The 22,840-nt window shown below is 51.5% G+C and overlaps 1 protein-coding gene across 1 annotated transcript in view; it reads left to right on the top strand.

The window, feature by feature from the left end:
* EYA2 (EYA transcriptional coactivator and phosphatase 2) overlaps positions 1-22,840 on the top strand; it is a 209,550-nt gene that overhangs the window by 180,746 nt on the left and 5,964 nt on the right. The window contains exons 10-15 of the mRNA XM_014458065.2: positions 73-162; positions 11,916-11,974; positions 14,387-14,547; positions 18,284-18,398; positions 18,610-18,731; positions 21,031-21,131. Coding sequence (XP_014313551.1) covers positions 73-162; positions 11,916-11,974; positions 14,387-14,547; positions 18,284-18,398; positions 18,610-18,731; positions 21,031-21,131 — 648 coding nt within the window. The remainder of the gene's footprint in view (positions 1-72; positions 163-11,915; positions 11,975-14,386; positions 14,548-18,283; positions 18,399-18,609; positions 18,732-21,030; positions 21,132-22,840) is intronic.

Below are 22,840 nucleotides of genomic sequence, written 5' to 3'. Positions count from 1 at the left end.
GGGACAGGAGGGAGAGGGAGGCTGTCATGACAAGGCTCACTCACACGTGACCCTCCCTCTTCCTTCTGGCAGGACACCACGACGTCCGTGCGCATCGGCCTGATGATGGAAGAAATGATCTTCAACCTTGCGGACACGCACCTGTTCTTCAATGACCTGGAGGTTTGGGATTGCTTGTTTCGTTTCATATTCGCCATAGGTTACCCCCTACGTCTGGTTTGGGGGAAGAGATGCTGCCTTTTCTCCTCCCCCCTTTTTCCTTTGGAGGCTAGAAACTTGTGCTAGCAACCCCCAAAAAGGCACAAAACTATGGCCAGCGACAGCTTATTGAAAACACACTTGACCAGATTATCTCCCCGCGTCCCTGAGCAGTTAATGGGCCTTCCTCTCTGCTCGAGCGGCGACGTCCCCTGGCAGCCTTACTAATCCAATAAAGGCCGCAGCGTGTCTTCCTCCTGGAATTTGCTATTTAATAAGTTAAGGCAAATTAGTACAGATCCTCCTGGGTCAGTAGTAATTAGCAGTGGGCCAGGATGGAAGGTTTAACAAACAGTTTACATTCCCCTGAAAACATGTTTTACAAAGAGAGGGAGCAAGCAGAGGGACTTAAAGTATCCGCTTCTGTGCCCCTAAGCAACCTTCAAAGGAGATAGGACACGGGGGGAGAGGAGCTTCAGAAATCAGTTTAATTCATTTGCTTATATCCAGCCTGTGTCAAAACGGTTTGGACATAATTTCACATGGAAAACGTATTTTCAATGGAACTACTACAGCAAAGGAATAGAAAGCTAGGGTAAGGCATTGTACCCCAAAAATCCAGCTCAAGCTAACTATTGAAGTGAAGTTCAGAGTTAATCCCCGAGTTTCCTGGCAGCCAAAGCAAAGAGGGAAATATCATGCATTGCTTACCTCCCCCAAAGAAAGGGCAGGCAGCTTTCTCCAAGGTGAAAAGGGTTATTTTGGCCGATAAGAGGAGTAAGGTAGGGATCTTCTGGCTTTATCAACTATATTCTCATTGTTGGTTTACCAGATTTAAAAATAAGGGCAACCTAAAATAAAACTGTTTGTGAAAGAACAATTTTACTGATCCTAGTAGGAATTCCCCCCACTCCCCAACCCCACCCCACCCACCCCACCCACCCCACCCCCTCCGGAATCTGGGAAGTCACTGGGGACTAAACTGTGAAGCAGAAATCTAAAGGCTCTGAGTCCAGACCCCCCTGACCAGCCAGGTCATTCACTGTTGTTCACCATCAGGAAAGGACTGGGGTTACCTTCCCGGCCTGCAGCCCTCGAGTCCCAGGGGGGCAAGTCCTCACTGAAAGCGTCCGTCTGCACTCTGTGCGGTCTAGGCAGGCCGCTTGGGCCTCGGCCCTCCTGTCTGTGACAAGGAATTGCTCTCTGCCCACCGCGTGTTTCAAAGAGAGGACTGAGGTGGAAACTTGTTGATGAAGCAAGAGAATGCCAGTAGCATCCAGGCCAGGCCCTAGCCAAAGACGGTGTGCAGGCTTCTCTTGAAATGGCCCCTCGTGTCTTGGGGGGTAAAAGAGAGAGGGGGGAGGAACGGAAGAGGAGAGGGAGGGAGGGAGAGAAACGAAGAGTAAAGCAGAGCAGAAAACAAGCACGGCAGGTGAACTCAGCAAGTGCTGTGGAGCCCAGCACAGTCAAGGCCTCGCCGGCTGCAAACGGCGAAGGAAACCCAGCTCACTTTATCCAGAACATGGAGGTCATTGGTCCTCGTAGTGGGAACGAAGGTTTGACTGTGGCCTGTCTCCTCCTTAGAATGTCAGTTTCCTGAGAATGGACCGCGTCTGTCTGGTTCACCTAGAATGTCCCTGGCCCCGGCAGTGAACACCCAAACAGATCCATAAGCAGGAGGATTTGTGGCAGTGAAAAGGGTGTGAGAAAAATAAAACAAGGAGATGTGATAGTGAGCAATGGGTGCAAGGGGTAGGGTGGTGGCCAGCATTCTCAAGGGGCCAGGAATGCCTCTGGAGTTGGTGCCACTTGAGCCAGCAGGACTGGCAGGGTGGAGATCGAGGGAGGTGGGAGCAACAGGTGCAGAGCCCTGAGGTGAGCACGCGTGGGGAATAATCTGGGGTCAGACAGGCCACATGAGAGGAGTGAATGAGGGAGTGCGGGATCGGTGGGATAGATGAGCCTGGAGCCCTAGGCGTGGGCCCGACATGGTCACAGACATCCGTTTATCTGCAAGTACTGTGGACAGCCATGGGGCTGGGGGTGCACATGACCTGGTTTATGTCTTTAAAAGACCATTCTGGCTACTACATGGAGCATGAGCAATAGGAGGGGAAAGGTGGAGGCAGGAAGACCAGAAGGAGATATTGCTGTTGTCCAGGCAAAAGAGGAAAAATGGGTTGGATCAAGGTGGGAAGAAGAGGTGGCCTCTGGGATGGAGGTAAAGCCCAGAGGGCTTGCTGATGGGCTAGGTGTGGGGATGAGGAGAGAGAGGAGTCAGAGGGACTCCTGGGCTTGGTCCGACCAGGGCGGTGGTGCCATTTCTGAGATGGGCCACACAGGGAAGACGGGGGCGTGCAGTGGGGAAGTCCGTCCCTCCGCCAAGGGCACATGGGGTTTGAGATACCAAATGGACAGGTAGATATACGAGTCTGAAGCTCCCATGAAGTAAAAACGCCAGACACACAGTAGGCATTTGTCAGTCTTGGTTGACCCTGAGGCTCGGAGCAGGCATTTTGCGGGATTGGGGTGTGTTTGGAGCCATGCCTCAGCGCCTTGCCCTCCTGCTCCTCCCCGCCCGAAGGCAAGGCTGCACCTCCTGGAGAAGGACCTTTCATTACCAGCTGGAGCTGCTCGGGGAAGCCAGTTTGTTTTTAGTCTCTAAATTTTTCAAAAATGTCCCCAGTGCCAGAAGCCCCCAGGGCATCTCGGCAGGATTGAAGCCATGTTACACGATGGAGAAGTTAAGACTCACACAAGTGAAAACATACCGCTTGCTGGTGCAGGGAGTCCTGTAGAAATCTAAAGGCAGCCTCCTGTGGCTCCCAGGGAGACCACTGGGGTTGCGGAGAGGCCCAAGGCCTGTGGGAGCCCAGTGGAAGCCAGGTGAAGGCTTAGGGAACAAAGTCAGACTCTTTCTACTCTGAGCCTGCCGTCCGGCTGCAAATAGGAGGTCAGCAGCCACTCAGGGAGAATTCACCCTCTGTCAGCCCTGCCCTAAGTGCTGTGGATTCAGAGGCAAACAAACACGGCAAGATCCCCACCCTCAAGGCACTGACCTTCCAGCTGGGGAAGCGGACCATAAACAGCTGCATATATCATGTCAGAGGGAGGGCTCCAAGGGGAGGCCAGCTGAGTCAGGGAGGTGATGGCTACAAGGGCTGTTATTTTTCTTGGCTTATCCACATAAGGCTTCTTTGACATCCGAGCAGAGATGGGAAGGAGGTGAGAATCTGGATGAAGAGTGTGTCAGGCCACAAGAATAGCAGTGCAAAGGCCCTGGGGTAGGTTACACTAACATGGTAGTTGGAGCAGAAGGAACAGGAAGGATTGTGGTGATCAGTGGGGGTTAGAGGCAGATCCCGTGGGGTCTTTGTGCCATCATTGGGCTGTTAGGCTTTGGATAATATTCTAAGGATGACAAAAAGCTATTGGAGGGTTTTGAGCAGGGCAGCCTTATGATCTGATTTACGGTTTAGAGGCTCCCTCTGGCTGCTGGGTGGAGAACAGACCAGAGGAGGCAAGGGTGGAAACAGGTATCTGCGTTAGATCAGGGGTTCCCAGGCTCCCAGGCACTCAGGAGGAGAGCCTGGGAGGCTTATCAAAGACAAGGTGGACTGTATTTTCAGTTATGATGGTCATAGCTGAGATTCACTGAGAAGTTACTATGTGCCAGGCACTGTCTTGAGCAGTTTATATATTAACAATCCTCACTATTATTATCCCCATTGTATTAATATGCTGGGGCTATCATAACATAATAACCACAGACTGGATGCATATACAACACAAATTAATTTTCTTACAGTTCTGGGGGCAAAACTCCCAGATTCTGGTGCCTGCAAATCTGGTTTCTGATGAGGACTCTCTTCCTGGCTTGTAGAAGGTCACCTTCCCTGGTCTGTCCTCAGTATCTGTGGAAAGAGAAAGAGAGAGAGAGAGAGAGAGAGAGAGAGAGAGAGAGAGCGCTCTATTGTTTCTTAATAAAAGGACACTAATCCTGTGAGATCAAGGCCCCCACCCTTATGACCTCATTTGACCGTAATTACTTCCTTAGAGGTCCCATCCCCAAATACAGCCATACTGGGGGGACTACAAAATGCACTTCATAACACCCATTTTACAGGTGAAGAAACTGAGGCACAGAGAGGCTAAGTGAGCAGCCCAAAGTCACACAGGTGGCAGTGGCAACATTCAGGCCCGTGTGGCCTGGCCCCGTAGTCCTTGCACGTACCTACTTGCTATGCTGTGGATTTTCCCAGGGAAAATGATTTTCATCTGGTCGTAGAAAGAAGATTCCCAACAGGAAATCTAGACTTACACAGTGCTGTAGAGGGTGGGATCAAAGGAAGAGCAGGGATGGATGGAGTAGCCAGGAAGCCTGAGGAGGACAAGCAAGCGCTGACAGCAAGGGGAGGAGAAATTCCCAGCGTAAACGTAGAAGGCGGGTGAAAGATGGGAAACCCCTCCTGAGTCAGCAGATCTTCGCATTGTATATGCAAAACAAAAGTCCCACAAATAACCACCACCAAAACCACACTGAACGGAGAAAGCCCCTCACTCCCCACCCTGAAGGTGAGCAAAGATCTGAAGGCATTTCTAGGAAGGGGGACGTGGCCTGCCATTGGAGCTGAGTGGAGGGTACAGAGGGGATAACAAACACGACCACAGCTGACATGTACTGAGAGCTCACCTGCACGCATTCATTTCACCTTTACAAACAGCCACCGGAGGTAAAGCTGCCATATGTCCCCATTTCAGAGGTGGGAAAACTGAGGCACCGAGAGGCTGACTTGCCCAGCACTGACATGTATTGAGCTCTTCCCCCGTGCCAGGCATGACACATGCATTTTCTCACTGATCCTCACAACAACCCTGCAATGGAGATTTTTTCAATCTCTGTCTTAAAGGTGAGGAAACTGAGGCCCAAAGAGGTCATTTTCCCAGGGTCACCCAGCTCATGTGCAGATTTGGTCCCAGGCCGAGCTGACTGCTAAGCTGAGGCATCTGTTCTCCTTGGGAGGTAGTTTTCAGATGCACTGCGGAGCAGAGAATGAGCGCCGGTCAGCAGAGCGAGTGGAAGGGAAGAGTCCTTCGTAAGAAACAAGATTAACCGAAAGGGTTCAGCAGGAGGCACCTCTGGTCCAATTCAGGGGTGGCCAGGCAGGCCGCAGGCTGGAGGGGGAGGTTTCCACATGCGCCGAGCGTTGGAAGGACTCTGTGGAGGGACGCGGAGTGGCTGGGATCTGGGCAGCGTGATTTACCGTTCTGCAGGAGCTATCAGGGAGGGTAATATTTCACCGTGTCAGCGCTGAGCTGCGCTCCAAGGCGTCCTGCCCAACTGGCCATTAATGCAGTGCGGCCCTCGGCCTCTTTAATGCTCTTAAGATAAGTTAAACATTTAGACAACACAAGAAAGATGGCCCGGTTCCCCTCCAGGGAGCAGGCCCCTCTCGGGCTAGCCGAGCAGCAGCATTAAGCAATCGCACTTAAAAATATACTTGCCTCAAAGGAGGGATGGCCAGAGAGCCCATCTGGGCCCTGACAAGGGTCATTTTTCTCGAGCAAATTTGTCAACAATTTCCTTTCTGCAGTTGTGTCTCCAGGCAGCCAAGGACAAAAAGTAATGGGATCGGACCACAGGAGGGCAGGTTGGGGAAACCCTGGCTGTCACCAGCTTAATCAGAAAAGGGTTTGTTTGATAAATATTAGTCACTGAACTTACTGTTCGTAAATGAGCAACCATGAGCACACTACGTATCCAGACCTGCGGGATGCAGATCAAGGATGGTCCAGACAGACACATCCAGCCTTAAATCACATTTATTGGAAAAACAGGAAAACTAATAAGAACTGGTCATTGAAAAAGACTGTGAGGGTCGTGAAGCCTTTGGCAAGCACGAACAGGAAATAAAAGAGAGAAGAAAAGGAAGAGATGGGTGATAAACAACATTCAGAATGAAAGGCTGGACATCACTACAGATTCAGGGGAGAGTCTTATTTTAAAATTATGAGAATACCATGTACAGTATTATAACCAATGAGTTTGAAAACCTAGATGAAGTGGACACTTTTCAGGAAGATATAAATTACCAAAATTAACTCAAGAGGGAATTTAAAAATAAATTAAACCAGTGACCATGAGGAATTTGAAATGGTAGTTAAGGATGTAATCCAAAAAAAAGGCACCAGCTAGTTTTAAACATGAATCCACCCGACGCTGGAGGAAAGGATAAATCTCCTCTTTAACAAACTACAGAGCGAAGAAAAAAATTGAATCCTCTCCCACGCATTTTATGAGACCAGTGTCTCCCTGAACCTAAATCTTTAGGACTTTGAGCACATGACAGATACACATCCCTGCAATCCCTCAGATAGCCCCTTGGTGCCCTGTGACTCCGAACATGGTTCCACGTGGAGCCTGTCTGCGCTTCCGGCTCAGACCTCTGTGAAGAGTGGTCTGGACCCTAACTGGGACCGTCTAGTAGGCCTGCCACATGCCTCGTAACACACCTGAAGTGGGTACATTCACCCTGTTTCATAAATTTACATGTTTATTTATTTATTTTAGAGGGTGGGGGGAAGAGAGAGAAACATCGATTTGTTGTTGCACCTATGTATGCATCCATTGGTTGATTCTTGTAGGTGCCCTGACTAGGGATAGAACCTGCAACCTTGGCATATCAGGATGATGCTCTAACCAACTGAGCTCCACTCCCAGGGCCCCCTGTTTCATAGTTTTTTTAAAAAGCAAAACTGGAGACCTTGCTCTGTGGCTAGAGAGGGCTCAGAAGCCATGACACTCCTGTAGCAACAAGCACACCCTCTGCCCAGATCTTGGTTTCTAATACCATTTTCCAGAAAAAAGAACCAGGGATCCTTTAAAAAAATGGCTAATTCTAAGGCTGGGGCAGGGAAGACACCCCATAAACATGGTGTGGGAAAATAAACTTCTCTTCCATACAGAAAAACTCCAGATAATTTATTTAGATCCTCCACCCTTCATGGTGGAGTCACTTTGCATAGTGACTTCCTTCCAAAGAGTCCAATGTGGAACGCTGGGGGGGAATAACTTCACAGTGGGGAAGCCTGACCAACACTCCTGAGCCAGGTGAGCAAGGTCAACATCAACAGCGAGAAGTCGTGTGTGTAGCATGAACCCTGATACGCTGTGAAGAGAATGGCATTTCACCTCCGTGATCTTCCTTCCCGAAACTCATTACCCCAGTCCAACCACGAGAAAAACATCAGACAAGTCCCAGTTGAGAGACAATCTACAAAATTCCTGACTAATACTCCTTTAGATTGTCATCAAAACCAAGGAAAAAAGTCTGAGAAACTATCGCATCTCAGAGGAACTTAGAGACAAGCTGACAAGATGTAATGGGGTTCCCTGGCTGGGATCCTAGAAGAGGAAAAAGGACATTAGTGGGAAAACAACGGGTAAAGAACTGGCATTAGTTAATAATGATATAGTGATATTTATTTCTTAGTTGTGACTATGACTATCCGATATTAACAATGAGGGTAACTGGGCTTGGATATCTGGGACCTCTCTGTAGTATATTCACAACTTTTCTGTAAATCTAAAACTATTCTAACATTAAGAGTTTACTTAAAACAACAACTGAAGATTCAAAGGTATTAAGCAAGTGGCCCGAGATGACACACCTAGAAAACGCAGGGCAGGGATTGGAGCCCAGGGAGGGCACTTGCACGCCAAGGGCACCACACGTCTAGATCATGGGGACCTGAGCGTGTCTGCCCCCCCGCCCCCCGTCTGCCTGGCTCCCTGAGGGGCAGGAGTGCAGAGCACGCGTGGAGAGCGAGCTGCTTTGCTTCTAAATGGCCGTGTCGGCAGCATGGCCATCCGTGAGCCTCTCTCGGTGGTGACCTCGATTTAATTTGACCAGGACGGTACCAGGCACAGAGTTTGGGCGTATGGAATGCAAAAAAGTGATAACGGCAGTGCTTTTTCTAAGCGCATACGTGGCATTTTCCGTGGGAGAGGCACTTCCCAAAGTGCTTTACCTGTAAGGCTCATTGAACCCTTACGACACCCTCTGCGGTAGGTCCTGTTCCAAGGCTGTTACGTTCTCCAGCCGGCTTTTCTCACACTATAGGGTGTCCTGGAAATAATTCCATGTGCTAACGTGAAAACCCACCTCATCCTTCGGAACTGCTGGGTGGGGCTCCGCTGAACGGATGGACCATATTTCATGTAGCTGATCCACTCGCGGAACTGCGGGTGTCTTCCAGTGTCTCACGGGGGTGATGGGCATCCGGGCACAGGCTCTTGGCGGGTGTCTCTCTGAGTCAGAAAGCGCGAATTCTCGGAGGCCAGGACTGCACGGTGCCCCACCCGTGTCCCCCTGGGTCCCTTCCTCTGTCTTCGCCAGCTGGTTCCGCTCAGACCCCCCAGGATACTCACACTTTGACCCAGGGAAGCCATTAGCAGGGTTGAGAGGCATAGGACCCGCTTCCCCAAGAGCTCGGCACCGTCCTCACGTCCTCGCACTGTCCCCCTCCCCCACTGCAGGTAACTCAATCCAGGTCAGCTGGTGGAGTATGAGGTAGTGTCTCGCTGAGCGTCATGGTGTTTTACCAAGTCCGAAATGTGATCGCTACTGTTGTCACACTTTAGCGCCCCCAACAATCCCCTTGCAAATGAGAAAACCAGAGCCTCCCACATACCTTTCCCCTGACATCAGGGAAAGAGCAGGGAGCCCTGCCCAGGGGGCCAGAGCCTGTGACCCCCAGAGCAGCGTTTGAGCCTGAGCGAAGGACTGGAGGGCATAGGGAGGTGTTTTTCCAATTTCAGGCAAAGCAAAGGGCTGGGGGGTAATCCGCTATTCATTTCATTTTCTCTGTGCTCTGTCAAGTGTGCGTTGGCTTTTAAATACAGTTTTCATTAATATGCCAGGAGCACGAAACCGGTTTGGCTCAGTGGATAGAGCATCAACCTGCGGACTGAAGGGTCCCAGGTTCAATTCCGGTCAAGGGCATGTACCTTGGTTGCGGGCACATCCCCAGTAGGAGGTGTGCGGGAGGCAGCTGATCGATGTTTCTCTCTCATCGATGTTTCTAACTCTCTATCTCTCTCCCTTCCTCTCTGTAAAAAATCAATAAAATATATTTTTTAAAAAAATATGCCAGGAGCACTGGTCCTAAGACCCTTCCATCACTGTCAGGTGGCTGTGATCAGAGGTCTCAAACTCGGATGCCCTCAGAGGCCAAGTGACCAGGCGACACTGGGGAACTGATGTCCCAGCCATCGGTTGTCAGGATATAGGAATACAAGCCCTGCATTGCCGGGGCTTGTAAATTCTCAAAGTAGCTGAAAATCTGAGGCAGAGCCAGAGACACGGGGACTCCCTGGGTTTGCACCCTGGTTATGGTTTCCAGAAACAAATGTTAAGTGCACTGTGGCTAAATGAGCTGTGTCTCCCGGCCAGCTTGTAAGCTCTTCCCTAATTGAATTTACCAGCATAGAAGATAAGTTGTCAGCCTAGTTGTTTTATCCCTCAATATCCCAATAGAATTTTCTGTGATGATGGAAATACATGCACCGTCCCCTATGGTAGCCACCAGCTCCATGTGGCTGTTGAGCACTTGAAATCGGAATAAGGGGGGAAAAACAAAAGAAAGAAACATTGAATTGAGGAACTGAATTATGAAGTTTATTTCATTTTAGTTAATTTAAATATAAGTATAGATAACCACATGTGGCTAATTGCTACAATATTAACGTGACAGTGAGATTTTTTTCACTTTGGGGTGCACCATAGAACTCAGCTACTTTGGGGAGGGACTACTAAATTATACCTGAGACCACCAAACATGAATGGAAAGAAAGGAAATATGAAATAATGAGCAGAAGAGGTTTTAGCTGTAGACCAGTTATCTGCTTGCTCCAGAGGGGTCCCTCGCTGTCCCCCCAGTTTTTCCAGCACTCTCCAGAGTTTCACAACTGGGACCACCATTTACTGTCCACAGTGTTCTTTGCAATAATAAGAACTCACATTTATGTACCACCTACTGTGCGCCAGGCATCTCACTTTTCCTCCCGTCAACCCTGTGACAAAGGTCCCATCGTTACCTCCATGTTCCAGCCCGACCTCTGGTTGCTCAAGGTCACACAGCTGGGTCGTGGTTGGGTCCAGGACCCAAACCCAGGCGGTAAGATTCTGGAGCCTGAGCTCTAACGGCTGGCACAGCAGGCTCACAGGTTTTGCCGCATCAGCATATCCAGACGCACTCTCTGACGGAGGTGGAGTTGGCAGGATTGGTGTGTATTGCCTGTAGCTTCTGTGGGGTGCGTAGCATCGCTCTTAACTCCTGGTTGCAAAGTGACAGAAACCCAACCCCTCTAGCTTAAACTGAAAAGGTATCAGTTTCCTGTGGCTGCTGTAACAAATTACCGCACACTTAGTGGCTTAAAACAACACAAATGTATTCTCTTACAGTTCTGGGAGCCAGAAGGCCAGCGTGGGTCTCACTGGGCTGCAGGTGTCCGCGGGGTGGTTTCTCCTGGAGCTCTGAGGGGAAGTCTGTCCTTTGCCTCTTTGGCTTCTTCTTGTATTTCTTGGCTTCTGGCCTCTTCCTCCATCTTCAAAGGGCACCACTCCAATCTCCTTATCCTCTCCGTCATCAAATATCCCTCTGCCTCGTATTTACAGGACCTTGTGATTACATTTGGGGCCACCTGGAGAATCCCGATAATCTCCCCACCTCAAATCCTTAACTTAGTCACATCTGCCAAGTCCCTTGTGCCATATCAGTTTTCAGGGATTAGAACGTGGACATCTTTGGGGGGACCTTTATTCAGCCGACCATGGTCCGGTGGCCTGGTTTCAGTTATGGCTGGATCCAGGAGACCAAACCATGTGAGCCCTCCCTCCAGCTCCCAGAGAGCACCTCTTTTCCAGAAGCCCCAGCCAGAGTCCCAGGGCTCGTTCCCATTGGTCCAGCTTAGACCACATGCTCTCCCTGAAGCAATCACTTTGACCAGAGGGATGCCAGGTCCCTTTGATTGGTTGAGCCTGGATTATGTGCCCACCTTCATCATTCCCCTCCCTGTGGTCTTAACCCACATTTGATAAGGTGTTTCCCCAAGGGAACTGAGAGACTTATGGGTGGTCGCAAGCAGCATGTCCTTGGAGTCTATTGAATGGCAAGCCCTTGGAATAGTGCCTGGCATATAGCAAGTGCTCAATAGGCAATGATCACAGGTCATGGGACGCAGAGGGGACTTGGGAAGGGGGTACATCCAGAAGCTAGTGCTGGAAGAATACATGGTTCACTAGGTAGGTGAAGGTGGGAGAGAATTCCAAGCAGAGGAAACGCCTGGAACAAAGCAAAGGTTTCCACCACATGTCCTGGTGTAGCTGGGGGTGGACAGGGCAGTCGCACTGTGGGCCTGTCCTCCCAGTGTAATATTAAGAGCAGCCCCTTTTACTTGCAAAACTATCTTGGTTTGCATGATAAATTATATCCTTATAACCCATTGTTTATAAGGAAACCAAAGGTAAAAGAGGAATGATACTTTGCCCAAGGTCATCGACCTTTAGGGGCAAAGCTCAGACTAGAATTCAGGGCTCTACTCCCAGTCCAGTGCTCATCCTACTCCTCCTTTATGAAACCGGTTCTTAAAGGTGGCATCTAGCTAACCAGTCACATTTCTCCCTCTTTTCCTCTTCTTGCCAAATTCTCCATAGGATTGTGACCAGATCCATGTCGATGATGTCTCCTCCGATGACAATGGCCAAGATTTAAGGTAGGAATGGGTGGAGGGGAGTCTACTATGCCCCTTTGGATTGGTCATCGCACTGGCCTTTCACTAGGAAGTGGAGAGGCTGGGGGGGCGGGGGCGGGGGCTGGTTATCAGAACAAGACACGCCTGCTTCCAGCCAGAACTGGGACTTGTGTTTCTCTGCGCCCAGAAATCACACCCCCACCCTGCAGCCTCCTCCACATCCCCTCAAGTCACTGAGGCTGGGATTTCCACAAATTCCCTGTGAGCCTACTTATGTTTCTCTCTCTATTTCCTGTTCACTAAAGTAATACATGCATATTAGAAAAAATTCAGCTGTGGCCAGTGTGGCTCAGTTGGTTGAGCGTTGTCCCATGCACCTAGAGGTCTGGTTCCAGGTCTAGGCACATGCCAGTAGGGGGTGTGCAGTAGGCAGCCTATCAGTGGTTCTCTTTTGTTGACTTCCCTCTCTCTCCCTCTCTCCCCCTCTCTCCCTCTCTCCCTCTCCCTCTCCCTTCCTCTCTCTCTCTCAAAAATAAATAAATAAATAAATAGATAGATAGATAGATAGATAGATAAAAACATTCTTTTAGTTCAACCACTCCTGACCTTGCCTCCCAGAATCACCACCATTAAGAGTTTGGTATAGTCCTAGCCAGTTTGGCTCAGTGGATAGAGCTTCGGCCTGCAGACCTAAGAGTCCCGGTTCAATTCCTGGTCAGGGCACATGCCTGGGTTATGGGCTTGATCCCCAGTAGGGGGCGTGTAGGAGGCAGCCAATCAATGATTCTCATCATTGATGTTTCTATCTCTCTCCCTCTCCCTTTCTCTCTGAAATCAATAAAAAAACACTTTTTAAAAAAAAGAGTTTGGTATATATTCTTCTAAAGTTGTATTGCATTCTTTAGCATACATATATTATCCTATATAATAAAAGCCCAGCGACTGAATGGCAGAACGACCAGAACAATTGGTCGACCAGTCGCTATGATGTGCACTGACCACCAAGGGGCAGATGCTCAGCACAGGAGCTGCCCCTGGTGGTCAGTGCACTCCCACAGTGGGAGCGTCGCTCAGCTGACCGGGATGAGCAGCGCTCCCACAGCAGGAGCCCGCTCAGCGGGCAGGTCCACAGCCACTCGGCTGACCGGGATGAGCGGCATTCCCACAGCTGGCCGATCCCCACAGGCCATGCCCCCCACCAGTGCACAAATCCCGTGCACCAGGCCTCTAGTCCTATATAATAAAAGGCTAATCCTATATAATAAAAGGCTAATATGCAAATTGACCGAACGGCGGAATGACCAGTTGCTATGATGTGCACTGACCACCAGAGGGCAGACACTCAGCGCCGGAGCTGCCCCATGGTGGTCAGTGCGCTCCCACAGGGGGAGCACCACTCAGCCAGAAGCCAGGAGAGCGCAGCAGCAGTGGCGGGAGCCTCTTCCGCCTCCATGGCAGCACTAAGGATGCCTGACTGCCAGCTTAGGCCCACTCCTCAGGGTTTCGGGGTTTTTTTAAGTTTCCCCTGCAGCCGGCTTGGAATTTAGAGCAGTGCTCCTCTGAACCCTGTCTCCTGCTGAGCTGTCTGGTTCCTCACGACCCAAGGGGGTTTTCCCCCGCAGCATTAAAGCGAGCGCGCTACTCCGTGGTTTACCCCCAAAGCTTCTGGTGGGGAAGGAACGCCGTGCTCCCTGGAGAGCTGGGGTTCCCACGCTCACGCTGTGGCTGCGTGGGTGGGAACCGCCCTGCTGTCCCCCTGGCTCCCAGCGGCCACTCTGGTTAATTCTGTGTGCGGCTCTGACCGCGCCCCAGTCTCCGCACGTGGAACGCCTTGGCCCAGCAGCCGCATTCGGGGCAGGGGTTCTACCTGCCAAGCGCCAGCAATCCACTCTGCCTCCGGGAACAAGTAAACAGATTAAAATAGGGAATTTCTGTGGCAGGATACGGAGGTGCTCACAGAAGGGGGGCAGGGGCAGCAGGCTGGCCTGAGAAGGGAGGGGGAGCAGGGCGGATTTGGGGAGCACAGTAGTGGGAACCGGTTTTCTTATGGACTCTTCTGTCAGGATGAACCAAATCCAACCTTTTTTTTTTTTAATTTTCATTCATCCAGAAATTCTAAAGGGAGAAAGACGGGCTTTCCCTAGTGTGGCCGCTGCATACAGGGGAGGGCTAGTCCCCCAAAAAGAAAATAGACATGTTATTTCCCACCAAAGAAAGGGAAACGGGTGCTGATTAGGCAAGAGCAAAAGGCGCCCTGATTCTATGGGGAAGCTGGTAACACTGGTCCTGCTGCTCCCAGACAGACGTACACGCACATGGCACCTCACACACTCGGGGGGCTGTGGGCCCCTGAGCCCCACCCACGGTTCCAAGGGCCCCCCTCCCACATTAACACTGTCTCTTCTCCCTCTCCTGCCCCCTCTCCCTCCCCAGCACGTACAACTTCTCGGCTGATGGCTTCCACAGCTCGGCCCCGGGAGCCAACCTGTGCCTGGGCTCCGGCGTCCACGGCGGCGTGGACTGGATGAGGAAGCTGGCCTTCCGCTACCGGCGGGTCAAGGAGATGTACAACACCTACAAGAACAACGTGGGCGGTGAGTGGGCCGGAAGAGGGCTGTCCACCTTGGTCACGGGCCTGTCGGTGCTCGGGCCACACCCCCCACCAAGGGAGATGCACCGAGGATGGCCACCGTCACTCACGTCGCCCACTCTGTGCCAGGCACTGCTCTGAGAGGGTTGCGGACATCGCTCGCTCAGTGCCATCCTCATGCTGCCCTGGGAGGGGGCGCTAGTGTGTCATCACCGTCTCTGTGAGGGGAGGAAGCTGAGGAGTAGAGGAAGCATCTTGCCCAAGGTTACAGAGCCACCCCACGCCTCACTCACAGCCACTGCTTCTCAAAGTGTGGCCCTCGGCAGCAGCGTGGGCATCGCCTGGAGGTGCTAGAAATGCAGGTCTCTGGCCCCGCACAGACCTGCGGAGCCGGAAGCTCTGGGGTGGGCCCGGCCATCGGTGTGTGTCACCCCCTCCAGGTGATTCTGACGCTCATTCCAGTTTGGGGTTTCAGCCCTTGCTGCTCAGATTGTGGTCCATGGACCAGCCGCCTGAGCATCACCTGGGTGCTTGTTAGGTGCCAGGACGCCAGGTAATCTGTGGAAACAAAGTCAAAGAAGCCCTGGAAGCCACTGGTTCTCGAACTTGGCTCCTATTGGCACCACCTGAGGGATGTCTGATCTGATTTCCTTGGTCTGCCTGCAGCCCGGCATCGGGATGCATAAAATCCCCTGGTGACTCTAATGTGCGGCAGAGGTGAAGGCTGCCGGCTTCGGAGCAGGAGAGCGGTGCTTTATCGCACTGAACAAGCAGTCTGGGAGGGGCTGGGGGCAGGTAGCTCACAATCCCCAGGCCCTAGATCACCACCCTCTAAGTCAGTGGATCTTAACGAGATGATATCTCCCGGAGGCATTTGGAGTGTCTTGATTGTCCCAATATCTGGAACCAGCTACTGGCCCATAAAGGGAAAAGCTAATAGCGTCTACCATATACACGTGGCTCCAAAAGCTCCGGGGGCTCCCTCCTCCACCCCAGAGGGTCTCAAACCAGATAGAATCCACGTCCAATCCCAGTGCTGACACTTTCTACATCAATCTCTCGGAGCCTCGGTTTCTAAGTCTATGAAATGGGGCTAAAAAGAATTCTGCTTCCCTGGGTTATGGAGAGGTTTGTTGTTACTGCATATAAAAGGCATGTCTCCGTGCCTGGTATACAGCAGGCACTCAATAACAAATGGTAGCATTTATCACTAGTTCCTTCCAGTTTTGCTTGGGAGTTTTTCGGGATCTCCTGTGTCTTCCACTTTCCCAGGGGGACTGTCAGCTCTTCAGGACTTTCTGTCTCGCCTGTGGCTGCAGCCGAATGCAGTCCTGGGAATAACTAATGTTTGTTGAGCACTTACTCTATGCCAGACTTTGAGGGCTTTTCATCTAATAGTTTATTTGCTCTTCACAACATCCCTATAAGTTAAGTGGTTTTATCATCAATGTTGTGTGAGGGTGGAAACAGATCAGAGAGGTTAAGTTACCTGCCCAGCATCACACAGCTGGGGCCAGCGGCTCCACCACCTCGCCCACACTCATGGCCCCTCACACCGTCTATTGACTACAGGAGTGAAGCAGGGAGCTGCAGGGTCAGCCCTGCTCGCTCACCCAGCCCTACAAGGAGAAAGGGGGGAGGAAGGGACCTTGGGTGGAGGGACAGGGATGGAGTCAGCCAGCGGAGGCCATCTGCTCCCCATCCAGGTTAAGCCCCAGGAAATACCCAGGGTTTCTGTCAGGCTGCTGTGCTTTCCCATAAACGGAGGGGAAATTACCCGCCGTGTCAACAGGCCAGGAGCTCACGGCTGGCACGATGCCAGTGGGCAGCCCCTCCCTCTCTCCCCAGTGCAGTCTCTGCTGCCTCCTCCCCCACCTCCGAGCTGATTCTGCATCACAGAACTAGCCTGCTGAGGCTGCAATGGAGACTGAGGAATGTAGCCTTCTAGCTTGGCAGCCAGGTACTTCGCTAAAAAATCATCGTTCTTATTACTAATGAGATTTTCATAGTGTTATTGTATTAATTATTGAAGAGAGAAATGGCTAGTAGAAGGCAGCTAGCCATGTCTACCACAAATAGCAAACGAAAAGCCCCAAGAACAATAGAACTTGGTGCTTTTCAGGAAAAAAAGAAGCCAGTGTGGCTGCCGTGAGGGGGCATGTGGTCAGGGAAGGGATGAGAGGCCAGTGCCCGGATGGCACAGGGCCTTGTAGGCCACGGGGAGGGTCTTCGACGTGGAGATGATGGTGTCTAAATAGGACAGGCACGAGGCAGCGCCTTGTCCCCGTGAATTCACTCTTTCTCCAACACAAACCGATCCTCGCCAGCCATGCTAGCCCCAGCTGTGGGGCTGGTACTGTGGCATAAACAAGACCGACTGGGTTCCTGCCCTCATAGAGCCAACCATCCAGTGGCCGAGGCAGACACCACACAGGAATCACACAGACACACTTTAAGTTACAGTTGTGAGAAGAGGTACAGTGTGTTGTGAGAACATAAAATAGAAGGAACTGACCAGAATAGGCCTTCAGAGTTAATGACATTTATGATGAGTGTGAAGGATTTAGCAAGGCAAAGGGGCGAGGTCAGATAAGACGAGTGGGCCCAGCCAACGTGGCTCAGTGGGTTGAGCATCATCCAGTGCACTGAAAGCTTGTGGGTTCTATCCCCAGTCTCACCTCTCCCTCCCTCCCTCCCTCCCTCTCTCTCTCTAAGCATGTCCTCAGGTGAGGATTAAAAAACGAAAAAGATAAGAAGAGTGGTTCAGCCCTAACCGATTTGGTTCAGTGGATAGAGCAAGGCAAAGGGGCGAGGTCAGATAAGACGAGTGGGCCCAGCCGACGTGGCTCAGTTGGTTGAGCATCATCCAGTGCACTGAAAGCTTGTGGGTTCTATCCCCAGTCTCACCCCTCCCTCCCTCCCTCCCTCCCTCCCTCTCTCTCTCTAAGCATGTCCTCAGGTGAGGATTAAAAAACGAAAAAGATAAGAAGAGTGGTTCAGGGTCGGAAATGAGGTGTGTAAAGGTCCTGAGGCAGGAACATGCGTGGTGTTCCAAGGACAATGAGGAGGCCACTCGGCTGGCATGGAAGGACATCAGGGCAGTGGGGCAGGGCCGTGGGCTGTTGAGTCTGCACATTATCTAAGGACACTAATGGCTGAGAGATGACAGTCAGGTTCAGAATCAGTGTATGGGCTCGGGGTCAGCCAACTGTCTCCATTATTTCCTCTCTACTGTGAGCCAGTCTCAAAGCCCCACAAAACCTGTTTCTTTAACTGGCTCACGGTTAGCCGCTAACCTAATGTTATATCTCAATGTTAAAAAATAAAAAGTGTCCGCTTCTAGGGTCCATGTAACAATAAAATGAAATGTCACGTTAAAAGCAGAGGGCCCTGCATACAGTAAGCACTCAATAAATGTTAGTCTTTTATTTATTTATTAACTTTTGTCTCCACTGTAACAGTGCAAGCTCTATAGCTGGGATGCTTTGTTTGCCCCTGTATGTTCTGTGCCTGTCACGATATTGACCATGCAGAAGGCACTTCTGGAGTTTTTGTTGGACGGATGGCTGAATGGGTCAATCAGTCAATCCCAAAATAAGATTAAGATTACTGGATTGCAGTTGGCTTTGGGGGTCATCTGATTTGAAACCTCAAGGTAGCTAGGCTCCCCTTCCCTCGGCCTACCCCCACCCAGGCCTTTCTAAAATGACAGCTACCCCATCTTTCTTTCCTGTGTCCAGGCTTGATAGGCGCGCCCAAAAGAGAGACCTGGCTGCAGCTCCGGGCTGAGCTGGAAGCTCTGACCGACCTCTGGCTGACCCACTCCCTGAAGGCACTGAACCTCATCCATTCCCGGTAAGTGGGAGCCCTGGTTTTCCTTTCTCCCATTTCCACACTCGGGGGAATAGGACTCTCCAGATTCTCACTGGCACTTTCCAGGCATTGGATAAAGCTGAGTTCACCGTGGACCCCTTGTGCCGCGGCTGAGCAAGCAGCTGCCCTGACTCCTGAGGGCCTGGCCTTGTGGTCCCTTGGAGTTCTGATCTACAGTCTGCCTTGTCCTCAGGCCCAACTGTGTCAACGTGCTGGTCACCACCACTCAACTAATCCCTGCCCTGGCCAAAGTCCTGCTGTACGGACTGGGCTCCGTGTTCCCAATCGAGAACATCTACAGTGCAACCAAGACAGGTAAGGGGGCCCAGCCCTCAGGCGACTCGGGCGGGTTAGCGTTCCGTCCCAGGCAGGGAAAGTTCAAGGAAGACGGCACTAGTGATGTTCCAGAACCTGTCCAAGGGCATGGCCCAGGTCCCCAAAACAACCCTTACCACCCACGGGCTTCACGCTCTGCTTCTAGGGAAATTGGTGAGGAACAGTTCTCCATAGTTAGGGTAACTGCAAACCTGCTCGAACAAACACCCCAAACAAAAGGCTTCCATCAGCGTCAAAGCTGATTTCTCCCTCCCAGGTCCACCGACCAGAGGGCAGTGATCCAGGTTGGTGGGTGACCCTCTCCTTATACTCACCCAGAACCCAGGTTCTTCCCATTTCATTTTCCACCCTCCCTTACGGCTTTATCCTCACGTACGTGGTCAGATCAGGGTCCTGCCACGTCGGCATGCCAGTTTATGCAAAGGTGGAAAAGGGGAAGGTGCAATGCCCGTCCAATATTTTAAAGCCAAGATTCAGAAGGAGTGCGAGTTACTCCTGCTCACTTTAGTCCCGTGGCTACAACTAGTTGCAAGGGAGGCTGGGAAATGTAGTCCATAGCTAAGTGACTGTGAGCACAGGTAGTACTCATGGAATTTTATTACTGAGGAAAGCCATTCCCACCACAGCATGGTACATAAGGGGATTTTCATTTAGGTGATACAATCATCAAATTACCTTGAATTTAACCTTGGACCACATAGAGAGAAAAGCGTTTTTAATTCTCTTTTCAGGAGAGAGTCTCCATTTAGTGCTCACCTGCCTGAACACCTCTCTAACGCTTGGTAATCTCCCTTACTAACAAAGAGAGCAAGCCTTAGGCTCAAAGCTTTTATGAGATAAGAGAATTTAGTAACTAAAAATTAACAGTATCAAGGCAAGTATTACTGGTTTGCTTGGGTTGTTGTTGTTTTTTATGTGTGGGGGAACTGGGATTTTTTATTCTTATATCACACAAAAACTAAATATAAATAATTCAAAAATAAACCTATGGGGGTGGAGGTGGAAGAGGGCATGGAGGGGATACATGGAGATGGAAAATAAATAATCTAGTTAAGATTATTTTAATTAGAAGTGTTTACCCTTTTTTTTTTCCTGGAGATAAAAAACCAATTTGTAGTACTTTGGAAGCATTTTCTTAGAGCAATTTTTGCCTTTACTAAAATTCTAGCTGTGAACATCACATAGAAGTGCCTTTAGATTTTGAAATCATAGGAAGTCAGGCCCCAAATGGCTCTGAGAGGTTCTGCCTCGGACCCCTGTGTCAGAGGAATCAAATGCCGTCAGAGAAGTGGCAAAGCGACTCTTGTTTTCCACTTGGGGAGCCTGAAGATCAAAGAACTGCAACAGTCCAAGTTGAGATAGGACAGGAATTTGGTCACCAGCTCCCTGTTCTAACCTAAAAACCATAGTATTTTTCAAGTCAGGCTCTGCTCTGATCATCTGCATAACAAACATCCCGACACTCGGTGGCTCACAGCAACCAGTTTTCATTTCTCACTCTGGGTTGGGGAGTCAGCTGTGGTTCTGCCGGGCTTGACACCAGGTTCCGGTCTGCTCCTCATTGTGGAACCTGCGGCCACCAGGGCCACGCTCTCCTCATGGCAGAGTGAAGGAGGCCAAGACAGACCACCACCCCCATTTCTCATGACAGGTCCCTAACATGCCATTGGTCCAAGCAAGTCACATGGCCACACGCTGAGGCTGAGCAGGCCTGATGTAGGCGAAGCCTTAGCAGAGAGCCTGGTATATAGTAAAGTCAGAGAGTGGCGGTCACTCGTTATTAATGCTGTTTTGTTGTTGTTATGGTTACCAAACTTGCTGACACAATCTTAGGATGAACTAACATGTGAATCCATCGTGTCTGGACTTATGCTGCTGCCCAGACACTGGGAAGAAGGTGAATAGGGGAGGCGGTCATCACAGGTGGGCCTGGGGGTCCTGGGCGAATCGCCTCACCCCTCGAGCCTCGTGACCACATCTGGAAAATGGGTCCGTCACTCCTACCCAGACAGCTGCATAGACCCCGGAGCGGCTGCAAACCCCTGTACTGCCTCTTCTGCTGCGTCCCCCTGGGCAGGCCATGAACCTCTCTGCGCCTCTGGTTGTCATCGGTCACGTGGGGATGGCAGCATTGTGAGCCTCGGTTGCTGGAGGGTGAGATGATGAACACTGGGCCCTCAGGAGGACAGTGCACCCAGCAAAGGCTCAGCCGGCGCCTCACTGGCCGCGCTCTGTGCCTCACGAGCTTCTCTCCTCCCTCCTTCTTCCATACGTGCAGGGAAGGAGAGCTGCTTCGAGAGGATAATGCAGAGGTTCGGCAGGAAAGCCGTCTACATCGTGATTGGCGACGGGGTCGAAGAGGAGCAGGGAGCGAAAAAGGTACTTCTCCCACCTCGCAGCTGCTTTTGCTCCTCTCCTGAGCCCTTTCGTGGTTTTCCGGGCTCTGTGCACACCTGCTGCTGCCTGGGCCCCACTCCCGGCTCTTTGCAGGGCGACCTGTTCCCATTTGCACATCGCAGAAGCATCCTGAGCAATTTCCTCCTGCAAATCCCCCTCCGTGCCTTTGGCCGCCGCCCTGGTAGCCCTGGATTGTTTCTGGGACAACTGCTCCAAGCGGAGACGCTCTGTCGGGGCCGGCTGGTGGAGGCTGGTGCACGTGTGTCTTATTTAATTCTCACTGATCATATGTTCCAGGAACCCTTCCCAGTTAATAAAGACAGCATTAAGCTAATGAAAAGGAAAGCCCCGCATCTGTGATCTCAGGCCCGTGAGGAGAGGGGTAGGGGGCTCTGGTAGCCGCAGCTCTGTTCTTGGAACAGAAACAGCTGCCAAAGGCCTGGGTCTGGGCCTGTCCACAGCGTCCCAGGGACCTGCACCCCCATCCCAGAGTCCTGGGAAGGGGATTGTTAATGTCACGGAGCTTAACTTGGGGACCTGGTTTCCTCCCTTTCCCCGGCAACCAATTCCAAGGAAATGCAGCCACGTTTAGGGTCTCAGAGGATGAGCTGCATAAGGAGAGGGAAGGCCCCGAGGCTGTGGGAGAGGGGCTCGGAGAGGAGGGCTCGGAACCTGTGCATCCACTGCTCCCTCCACCTGGAAGGCTCCTTCCCCCGCCCCCGCCCCCCCACCTCATCCTTCAGGTCTCAGCCCAGCAGTCCTTCCTGCGTGAAGAGTTGTCTGCCCTTCCAGCTCAATCAGCCCTGCCTGCGACTCCCCCTTCCGCACCCCCCACGGTCCTTATTCTTTCTTCAGGACCTTTTCCTCACTTGTCATGAGAGGATTATCTATGTACTCAGTGGCTTAATGGCACATCCTCCAGCTACAGTGTAAGCTCCATTAGCTGAGCACCTACTATGTGCCGGCCACTGTCGTTGGGGATCCCGCAGTGAGCAGAACAGACAGGGCTCTCACCCCTCACTCGGCTCACAGGCTGGGACAATAAGCACCTAAGTGTAACGTGCTGTCAGGTAGTGAGCAGAGCTTTGGGGGAAAACAAAGCAGAGAATGGGAACAGAGGGGACTCTAGGGGCGGGCAGGTTGCAAGTGTAGTTAGTGGCCAAGGCAGGCCTCCCTGCGAGGTGACATCTGATTAAAGGCGGGAGGAGGAAGAGAAGTGAGCCAAGTGGATATCAGAGGGAGGGCATTCCAAGAGAGGAACCGAGATGTTCAAAGGCCTGCAGGCTGGAGCCCCCTGCAGGGAGCCAGCGTGGCCACAGAGGTGGGTCAGGCAAGTGGGGAGTGGGGGAGGGGAGAGAGGGGAGCCCTTGGGAGGACCTCAGCTTTCACTCTGAGCACTTGCTTTAAGAGGAAGTGCTTTCACTTTTTTTTTCTTAAATATGTTTTTATTGATTTCAGAGAGGAAGGGAGAGGGAGAGATAGAAACATCAATGATGAGAGAGAATCATCGATTGGCTGCCTCCTGCACGTCCCCCCACTGGGGATGGAGCCCGCAACCCAAGCATGCGCCCCCGACTGGAATCGAACCTGAGACCCCTCAGTCCCCAGGCCGACGCTCCATCCACTGAGCCAAACCAGCTAGGGCAGTGCTTTCACTTTTAAAGATGATGATAGAGCAGTGTTCCTCAAAC

This window comes from Myotis lucifugus, unplaced genomic scaffold, assembly GCF_000147115.1.
Source record: "Myotis lucifugus unplaced genomic scaffold, Myoluc2.0 scaffold_90, whole genome shotgun sequence".
Lineage (NCBI taxonomy): Eukaryota > Metazoa > Chordata > Mammalia > Chiroptera > Vespertilionidae > Myotis > Myotis lucifugus.
The sequence above is the reverse complement of the archived record's forward strand: the minus strand, read 5'-3'. Positions and strand labels throughout refer to the sequence as shown.